The 9941-nt window shown below is 51.6% G+C and overlaps 1 protein-coding gene across 1 annotated transcript in view; it reads right to left on the minus strand.

Annotated features, from left to right (window-relative positions):
• tbc1d12b (TBC1 domain family, member 12b) overlaps positions 1-9941 on the minus strand; it is a 38738-nt gene that overhangs the window by 5072 nt on the left and 23725 nt on the right. Inside the window, exons 7-13 of the mRNA XM_056296977.1 lie at positions 8058-8138; positions 7421-7512; positions 7019-7090; positions 4979-5107; positions 4198-4307; positions 3935-4092; positions 1825-1928 (exon numbers count right to left, since the gene is read on the minus strand). Of these exons, the coding sequence (XP_056152952.1) occupies positions 1825-1928; positions 3935-4092; positions 4198-4307; positions 4979-5107; positions 7019-7090; positions 7421-7512; positions 8058-8138 (746 nt within the window). The remainder of the gene's footprint in view (positions 1-1824; positions 1929-3934; positions 4093-4197; positions 4308-4978; positions 5108-7018; positions 7091-7420; positions 7513-8057; positions 8139-9941) is intronic.

Genomic DNA, 9941 nt, shown 5'->3' on the forward strand with positions numbered 1-9941 from the left:
GAGGATGTACTTCCTGCGGCAGCTGAAGATATTCAACCTGCCATACACAACGATAGGGAATTTCTACACTTCTATCATTGAGTCCATCCTAACCTCCTCCATCGCCATCTGGTACGCTGCTGCCGCTGAGAGGGGCCAGGGCAGGCTGCACCGCATCGTTTGCTCGCTGGAGAAGGTGATCGGCTGCCGCCTCTCATCTCCCCAGCAACTTCACGCCTCACGGACCTTGAGGCGGCCAGGGAAGCTCGTTGCCCACCCTGGACACCACCTTTTTGAGCCTCTGCCCTCTGGCAAGAGGCTGAGGTCCATCAGGACCAAAACCTCACGCCAGAAGAACCGTTTCTTCCCTAATCAACAAGCCCCCAGCCCCCCGCTGACAGGCTTACTTTTTGCTGCTTTTAGTCATTCATTTTTTTCTAGATCCGTTTATACGAGTGTGCAGTTTTGTGCATATATATTTTTCACATACTTATTTTACTTTATTTTCATTTCATCTTATTTTAGTCTCTGTATAAATCTCATTCAGTGAGCATCACAGACACACACACACACTGAATGAGATCGACAAGCAAAATATCCACCGGCAGGTGGCGCTGGTGATTAAATCCCCACCACGTACTCATCTGCGTCCTCAGTTTTGTAGCCTTGAGGTTGGAAAAACAACATGTATGTGTGTGTGTGAGTGTGTGTGTGCACTCCAACTCCCTTTCAGCGTGTGTGTGTGTGTGTGTGTGTGTCTCTACATGTTTAAAGGTATTTTTAGCGGACTTAAGTGTACTTGTGTGTAGGCTGAGTGGTGGAGCCAGCGGCAAAGTTGTTGAGCGGACATAATTATGGTCTGTGTGTGTGTGTGTGTGTGTGTGTGTGTCTGTGTGTGTCTGTGTGTGTCTGTGTCTCAGACTGAAGGGCATGTATTTTGTTTTCGGTTTTTTGACCTTGAATATTGCCAAATCTCTGTCTGACACGTTGGCTTGTTAAATAATGTCCTCAGGACTCAATATCTGGTCCGGCGTACATCTGGTAAGTTTTCATATCACAGCAGTTTTGGCTTAAATAGAAGCTGCAGGTACATTTCAGTTTGCTTGTTATTTTTCTACGGGTTTTGTGTACCAGGGTGGTGGGAGTTTAGTGGATTTCAACAATTCAAATATTGTAGCTCGAGGCACGGTAGCGCTGTGGTTAGCACGGTCGCCTCACAGTAAGAAGGTCCTGGGTTCGAGCCCCTGGGTAGTCCAACCTTGGAGGTCGTCCCGGGTCGTCCTCTGTGTGGGGTTTTGCATGTTCTCCCCGTGTCTGCGTGGGTTTCCTCCGGGGGCTCCGGTTTCCTCCCACAGTCCAAAGACATGTAGGTCAGGTGAATCGGCCGTACTAAATTGTCCCTAGGTGGGAATGTGTGTGTCTGTGTGTGTGTGTGTGTGGTGTGGTGTGGGGGGGGCTGTGACGGTGGCCTGGCGGCCTGTCCAGGGTGTCTCCCCACCTGCTGCCCAATGACTGCTGGGATAGGCTCCAGCATCCCCGCAACCCTGAGAGCAGGATAAGCGGTTTGGATGATGGATGGATGGATGCTTTATTCAATAGGCCAGTGAGGAGTGGCGGGGAGACCGTTAGGACAAGGAAGAGATCGCATGTAGTGCAGCTCCCAAACCAGAAGTAACCTCAGCATGCCGAGATTATGCTTGAGTCCTCATGGGACGCGTCAGCTGCATCTCGCCATCAGTTAATGATCATTTAAGATGAGACAGCCTGGTCAACTAGAGACAAAACACCGTCACAGCCCCTCACATTCACAATCCATGACACACAGGAAACAGAACAGCAATTCACCTGAGTCCACTTCCTGTTCCCGCTCAGCATGGGTGTGGCGGCGATGCAGGAGAACAACCTATCAGAGAGAAGCTCTTCGTCCGGGAGGCGGGCCAGGAACTGGGCTAAAGTAGAACAGAATAGGAAAAAACACTGAATAATGGGCATCCAGGTTGGCGTGGCAGTCTATTCCATTGTCTACCAACACGGGGTTCACCGGTTCTAATCCCTGTGTTACCTCCAGCTTGGTCGGGCGTCCATACAGACACAATTGGCCGTGTCTGCAGGTGGGAAGCCGGATGTGTCCTGGTCGCTGTACTAGCGCCTCCTCTAGTTGGTCGGGGTGCCTGATTCTCCCACGCACTACATTCCCCCGGCAAAACTCCTCACTGTCAGGTGAAAAGAAGTGGCTGGCGACTCCACATGTATCGGAAGAGACATGTGGTAGTCTGCAGCCCTCCCCGGGTCAGCAGAGGGGGTGGAGCAGCGACCGGGACGGCTCGGAAGAGTGGGGTAATTAGCCGGATACAATTGGGTAGAAAAGTGTGTGTGTGGGTGGGGGTGGGGGGGTCTTTGAATAACAGAATGCAGGGGTTTGGGTCCATATCCCTGCCCAGCTCAAGGGGCGCGGCAGGGAAACAATACCGCCAGGGTGAGAGGTTTTCTTCCCGCTCATGCCAGTCACGCGAGGAGCTCGAGTTTCCGGGTCATAGTGCAGCCGAAGGCACTCAAGCTAGTCCACGGCGCGAGCTGATCTCAGGTGTGGCTAATATTTTTTGGCTAACTTCGGAACACGCTGCGCTGGCGGTAATCGGGCGTAATGGAGGCGCAGTGGTCAAAGGTTAAGATTAGAAGGAATAAATGGCCAGCGGGAGTGGCGGGGGCTGTCTTCTACTACAGCCAATCAAATCAGCCCCTCTCGTTCCCTTTAAAACCAGCGCGTGCTCCGTCATGGCGAACTGCCAGTTTCGTAATTGCCGGCGGAAGTCGAACCGGCTAAGGCAGAAAAGCTTCTCCCAGGAGGACGTTTAACGTGTCCTCGTTCTCACCGGCGTCCTTCTCTCTTTCCTGCGCGCTCTACGGAGACCTTAAACAGTTGTGGTCGCGGATCAGTTAGCCTACACCATCACTTCCTTCTTTCCGGTTGAACGAGGCTAACTGAAATACTAAAACCCCCGTCACCATGTTGTTTCCATGTGTAATGAGGCACACTGACTGTCCTATGTCGGAAGACAATGACACATGTGCAGACATTTTGTTTTGGGATTAAAAAGGTTTAGAACAGTGTTCATTAATTACATTAATCATGAAATAGGCCAAAACAACATGCACAGAAGCAGCATGTGAGTGGTTTTGGATAAGTCTATGCTCCGTGCTCCTTCACCTAAAGCCTGGAAACTACCACACAACGACTACTTCTGCACTGAGACGTGGTCTGCCCAGGTGGAGACACAGGCGTAATATTTTTTTTTGGGGGGGGGGGGTCCCCTGTTTCTCCCCAATTGTATCCGGCCAACTACCCCACTCTTCCAAGCTGTCCCGGTCGCTGCTCCACCCCCTCTGCTGATCCGGGGAGGGCTGCAGACTACCATATGCCTCCTCCCATACATGTGGAGTCGCCAGCCACTTCTTTTCCCCTGACAGTGAGGAGTTTCACCAGGGGGATGTAGCATGTGGGAGGATCACGATGTTTCCCCCAGTTCCCCCTCCCCTCCGAACAGGTGCCCCGACCAACCAGAGGAGGCGGTACACATACCCACATCCGGCTTCCCACCCGCAGACACGGCCAATTGTGTTTGTAGGGACGCCCGACCAAGCCAGAGGTAACACGGGGATTCGAACCGGCGAGCCCCATGTTGGTAGGCAACGGAGTAGACCGCGACGCTACCAAGATATTTTTGGTTTTATTTGACACCAAACTAACACTGCGCCACCTGATTTTGCCTGACACTCCCTCTACTGCACCCCCACACCCGTTCCGGCGCAAGCGATGTCATGGCGAACCCGGAAACTAGCAAACGCACCCAGGCAAAAGAAAAACCACCTTGCGCCCAACGAAACTGTCCCCAAGTCTGTGTTAGTGCTGCCGCCGTCCGGAAGCTAGAGCCCTAAATATGTGGACGGTCCTTACCTATGTGAATAAAGTCCATCTGTAGCAGGACATCCTGGTAGAGGCGGAGGATCCCCAGCCCCGCCCGGAACAGGAACTCCTCCCCATCCCGACAGAAGACGTCCCACACCCGGCATGCCACGTCCAGGGGGAGGGGCTTGGTATATAGAGAAAAGATCCTGCAGGGGGGGAAGGGGATGTAAAGAGGTTTCACATCGCTCTGTTAAAAAAGTTCAGCCTCGAGTGTCAGCCTTTTGTCCCCCAACTAGTCGTCAGGGACTCACCAGTCGATGAGGTAGAGGTCAGGGGTCAAGTTCGATGACTGGAAGTGGCCGTAGAGACGAGGCAGGTTCTCCTCGAAGAACACCTCGAACGCCCCAAAATACTTCAACATCTGGAGGATAGAGAGAGCGAAACAGGGAGAGGGCGAGAAGTTGAAAGAGTGAGCAATGGAGGGGAAGAAGAGAGGGAGAGAGGAGCGAAGGAAGGAGTGGAGCAAAGGAAGAGAAACAGGGGAGGAAAGAGTGAGAAGGGTAGACAGACAAAGACAAAGAATGGTGAAGGAGAGAGATGGATGTTGTTATGAAATGAAAAATTAAAGCCACTTTATTTGACATTGTGTTGTTACAACAAATAATGGATGGATGGATGGATGGATGGATGGATGGATGGATGGATGGATGGATGGACAATGAATGTGTCCTTTGTATTTAACCATGCTATTGTATAGGAGCAGTGGGCAGCTGCAGCACCCGGGGACCAACTCCACTTCTTCTTTCCGTTGCCTTGCTCAGGGGCACGGGCAGGAGTATCAACCCTAACATGCATGTCTTTTTGATGGTGGGAGGAAACCGGAGCACCCGGAGAAAACCCACGCAGACACGGGGAGAACATGACAACTCCACACAGAAAGGACCTGGGACGGCCTGGGGTTCGAACCCAGAACCTTCTTGCTGTGAGGCAACAGTGCTGACCACTGGACCACAGTAACGCCCAGACAGAAAAAAAACTGCCGGAGTGCATATCTGTGTGTGTGTGCGTGTGTGTGTGTGTGTGTGTGTGTACCAGCTCATGGTCGACTCTGAAGAAGGCCATCTGACAGGGTTTGTTAAGCAGGTTGGCAAAGGAGATGAAGGCATCAGCCTCCTCCATGTTCAGTATCAGCACGGCTGCTATGAAGGACATCCCCTGGACCTGGGGGAGAGAGAGAGAGAGAGAGAGAGAGAGGGAGAGAGAGAGAAATAAAAAAGAATACGTGTAGCAGCTATTTTAAAGGACACGGCACACATTAGCGATGGTTAATTGATTTAGAGACAGAGAGACAGAGGAAGACGGAGGGGGACAGGAACATAGAGTTATGCAGACAGGAAGGCCTTTAACTTAGAGAGGGAGAATAAACCAGATTCTGTGAGGCCGCTGTTAAGGACGTCCACTAATCCTGCATGAGATACACGTTTTTCTGCAGCTATTTTTGCATGTTGTGTTTGTGGTACAGATGTTTTGGTTGGGTTTTTTTTTTGTGTGTGTGGAATTATCCCCCTTTTTCTCCCCAATTGTACCTGGTAAATTACCCCACTCTTCCGAGCCGCCCCGGTCGCTGCTCCACCCCCTCTGCCAATCCGGGGAGGGATGCAGACTACCACACGCCTCCTCCCATACATGTGAGGTCGCCAGCCGCTTCTTTTCACCTGACAGTGAGGAGTTTCCCCAGGGGGACGTAGCACGTGGGAGGATCACGCTATTCCCCCCAGTTCCCCCTCCCCACTCCGACTGACCAGAGGAGGCGCTAGTGCAGCGACCAGGACACATACCCACATCCGGCTTCCCACCCACAGACACGGCCACTTGTGTCTGTAGGGATGCCCGCCAAGCCTGTGGTAACACGAGGATTCGAACCGGCGATCCCTGTGTTGGTAGGCAATGGAATAGACCACTACGCCATCCAGACACCCAATTGACACTATTTCTAGAAAGAAATACACACTGTTTCAGATAGCAGTCGTTACATGAAAGCATATTCCACCAGGCAGTACAGTAATAACGACTTGTTTCGTACTGTAAACCACAGAAGAACAGAACAGCACAGGTTGACTCTGCTTCTTTGTTTGGCAGTAGGAGAGCAGAGCAGCCCACCGGCTGCATGCAGGGGAGCTGTGGAGGCATGCCCGCCTCTCCACACACGGGACGACTTACCGCTTTGGAGGTTTAACAAGGCCCTGAGGCTGTTGTACAGCTGACCTGCGAGACCCCCCTCTGAGTCTTTTACCCCTTACCCCCTGACTGCAGCGAAGGAGGTCCGGACCTGTGACACATCCAGAGTGTGTGCATATGTGGACTTGTGACACGTCCAGAGTGTGTGCATATGTGGACTTGTGACACGTCTAGAGTGTGTGCATATGTGGACTTGTGACACGTCCAGAGTGTGTGCATATGTGGACTTGTGACACGTCTAGAGTGTGTGCATATGTGGACTTGTTACACGTCCAGAGTGTGTGCATATGTGGACTTGTGACACGTCTAGAGTGTGTGCATATGTGGACTTGTGACACATCCAGAGTGTGTGCATATGTGGACTTGTGACACGTCCAGAGTGTGTGCATATGTGGACTTGTGACACGTCCAGAGTGTGTGCATATGTGGACTTGTTACACGTCCAGAGTGTGTGCATATGTGGACTTGTGACACGTCCAGAGTGTGTGCATATGTGGACTTGTTACACGTCCAGAGTGTGTGCATATGTGGACTTGTTACACGTCCAGAGTGTGTGCATATGTCAATTTTTGTGTGCATTTAAGGCTTCCTCAATAAGAACAAGGGTGCAGTGTAGCAAGAGACTATTAACTTATTCTGTGTGTGTGTGTGTGTGTGTGTGTGTGTGTGTGTGTGTGTGTGTGTGTGTGTGTATGTGTGTGTGAGTGTGTGTGTGCATAACTCTTGTTTAATTAATATCAGGCCTGTGGAAAGTGCAGGATTACGGCATGCTGTGTGTGTGTGTGTGTGTGTGTGGCAGGGGTGGGGGAGAGAGTTTTTGTGTGTGTGTGAGAGCGAGAGAGAGAGTGTGTGTGTGTGTGTGTGTGTGTGTGTTAGTGATTCTGTTGCACTCACATAGCCAACGTCGGGCCGGTAGCAGGTGTAGGCTCCCAGAATGCTGTGCAGCAGGTCATGGTAGGGTCCTCCCTGTGGAGAGCGATACACACAATTACCCTACCAACTGTGATCCCAAATTTACATATTTTCTACGCTTTAAAGGCAAAAACCCATTTCAGCAAAGGCGGCTTGTCTGCGTGAAAGTGGGTCTGTAAAAGCCTGGGCGATGTAGGCTGAGACGGCTCAGACTCTGCTGGTCAGGACACGGAAGTTACTGGAATGGTAAGTTAATAAGAGGGCTGCATCTGATGAGCCCGTGCAGGCTGGACGCCGACAGTACGTAGCGCTGAAGACAAGTGAAATGAAATGACATCTCTCTGTCTTGCCATTCGGCCCTCTCACACAGACACACGGTCGTACCTTCTGGAAGATGTAGAGCGAGGGGAAGGTTCTGGAGATGTCCAGTTTGATCAGCTCCAAACTAGACTCTCTGTCTGCTAGCGACGCCCCGTCTGTAGCACACAAATTCAATATGAACAGTGTCAATATTACTGCTCCAGGGAGACAGGAAGGGTTGAGGATGGACATACTGACGCCACCGTGTGAGGAAAAGGCGTTGGCTATTTAAAATGGAGGATTCTAACAACGAAACCCTGTTTGCGCCGTTTTCACAAGTAAAGGCATGGAGGTTGAAGGAATCTGAAACACACTGCCTGTGTTGAAAAGCTTTGTTACTGAGAGCCCACGTGGGTTTCACTGGCCACATGTCCACATACATACACTTCATGTGGACTGTCCTGCATGATGGACTGCCAGAGTCCTACTTCATATGGACTGTCCTGATGATGGACTGCCAGAGTCCTACTTCATATGGACTGCCCTGCATGATGGACTGCCAGAGTCCTACTTCATATGGACTGTCCTGCATGATGGACTGCCAGAGTCCTACTTCATATGGACTGTCCTGCATGCTGGACTGCCAGAGTCCTACTGCTTTCTGATCAGTTTATCTGAAACTACCACAGCCGTATGAGACGAAAGCTTCAGCATCAAGTACCATCAGCCTCGTCCTCGGGGCCCGTTTCACTGAAGCTCCTCCACTTCTCCTTGGCCCTGGAGAGAAAGATCCCATACAACTCTGTAGAGGAGAAGAGAGGAGAGGAGATAAGGAGGGAGGAGGAGAAAAGAGAAGAGAAGAGAGGGGGGAGGAGAGGAGAAGAGAGGGGAGGGGAGAGGAGGTGAGAAGAGGAAGAGGAGAGGAGAGGGGAGGTGAGGGGAGGAAGAGATGAGGAGAGGAGGAGGAGGAAGCGATGAGAGGAAGAGGAAAGGAAAGAAGAGGTGAGGAGAGAGGAGGGGAGAAGAGGAGACGAGAGGGAGACGAGAGGAGGGGGAGGGGAGGAGAGGAGAGGGGAGCAGAAGAGAAGAGAGAAGAGAAGAGAAGAGAAGAGAAGAGGGGACAGGAGAGGAGAAGAAAGGAGCGGGGAGGAGGAGAGGAGAGGAAAGGAGGGGAGAAGAGGGGAGGGGAGAAGAGAAGAGAGGGGGAGAGGAGAAGAGGGGAGGAGAGAAGAGGAGAGAAGAGGGGAGGGGAGTGGACAGGAGAGGAGAAGAGAGGAGAGGAGGAGAGGAGAGCAGAGGAGAGGAGAGATGAAAAGGTTAAAAACAGAACAAGTGAACGTTGGCCTCGTGCCACAACAGCCCTTGACAAAACAAAGCAGCTCCAGCATCCTTTCCAGCACATGACCATGAACACACCAGACCAGACCAGAACAGATCCAGTGGTGCAGAAGGTTTAAAGAACGGTTTCCATTTTAACATAAGTAACATCAGCATACTGGAGGAGCTACAAGGAAAGATGAAACATTTTCACATCACACTTCATGGTAATAAAATAAAATGGCTGGTTTATGTACACTTGTAGTGAGTCCAAATACTAATATAGTGGCGAAGCAAGCTAACAATATTTACATTATAGCATTATTGTCCCCGAGGGGCAACTTGTAAACGGTTCATGTGAAGAGATCGGGGTTGGGTGGCGGTATGTGATGGATGAAGGGCTTTCCTAATGGAAACTTCAATACGGGAGAACACAATGGCTTTGGCAGAGGCTGAACTTCATTTCCAGTTATGAGACAAAATGTTTGGCCACTGGTCCACTTTTCCCCTCGGTGAGGATAACAAGCAACGCTATGCTGGAAAACAGGTTGAATGTTGAAGGTTAAAAGGTCCATGCAGTGTCTTTGTCCACGTCTGCGCCTAAGTTTGTTTTGTCTTCGTGTGATGGCTGGCTGCGAGAGCTGGCGCTGGATCGGCTGGGGGAGCTTGGTTTGCTGCATCTTGTGGGCCCAGGGACCACGGCCCTTCCTGGAGCTGCGCCCAAAGAGGAAACACCGAGGGCGGTCTGACAGGATGTGGAAGCGGGGCAGGCTAAGCCAACTGCTAGCCCATGCAGACCGGCAGTTCCGATAACACTGAGGGTGGTCTGGCGGCCTCGCCTAGTCTTGACTGGGTTTTAGTGTAGTCGCGTGGAGTGTAGGGAGGTGTGTCGAAGGTGTCTGGCTGGGGGAGCTGGTGTTAGATCAGCTAGGGGAGCCTGGTCTGCTGCGTCTGGTGGGCCCAGGGACCACGGCCCTGCCTGGAGCTGCACTCAAAGAGGAAACACTGGTGGCGGTCTGACAGGATGTGGAAGCGGGGCAGGCTAAGCTAACTGCTAGCCCATGCAGACCGGCAGTTCTGACAGTCCTCCTGGCTGGCGTTCGCTCTCTGGACAGTGGGATGTTTGGACTGTGTTGTTAACTGTTTTTTTGCTTTGTTCTCTTGGTTTTTGTTTGTTTTTGATGGTGTTGTTTTTGGGAAATTTGGGGCGTGTGTTTTTGTCTTTTGTGTCGCACTGCTGTGGGCTGGGGAAACGGAATTTTGTTTCTTTTGCGTAGGCAAGTACACG

This window comes from Lampris incognitus, chromosome 17, assembly GCF_029633865.1.
Source record: "Lampris incognitus isolate fLamInc1 chromosome 17, fLamInc1.hap2, whole genome shotgun sequence".
Classification (NCBI taxonomy): Eukaryota; Metazoa; Chordata; class Actinopteri; order Lampriformes; family Lampridae; genus Lampris; species Lampris incognitus.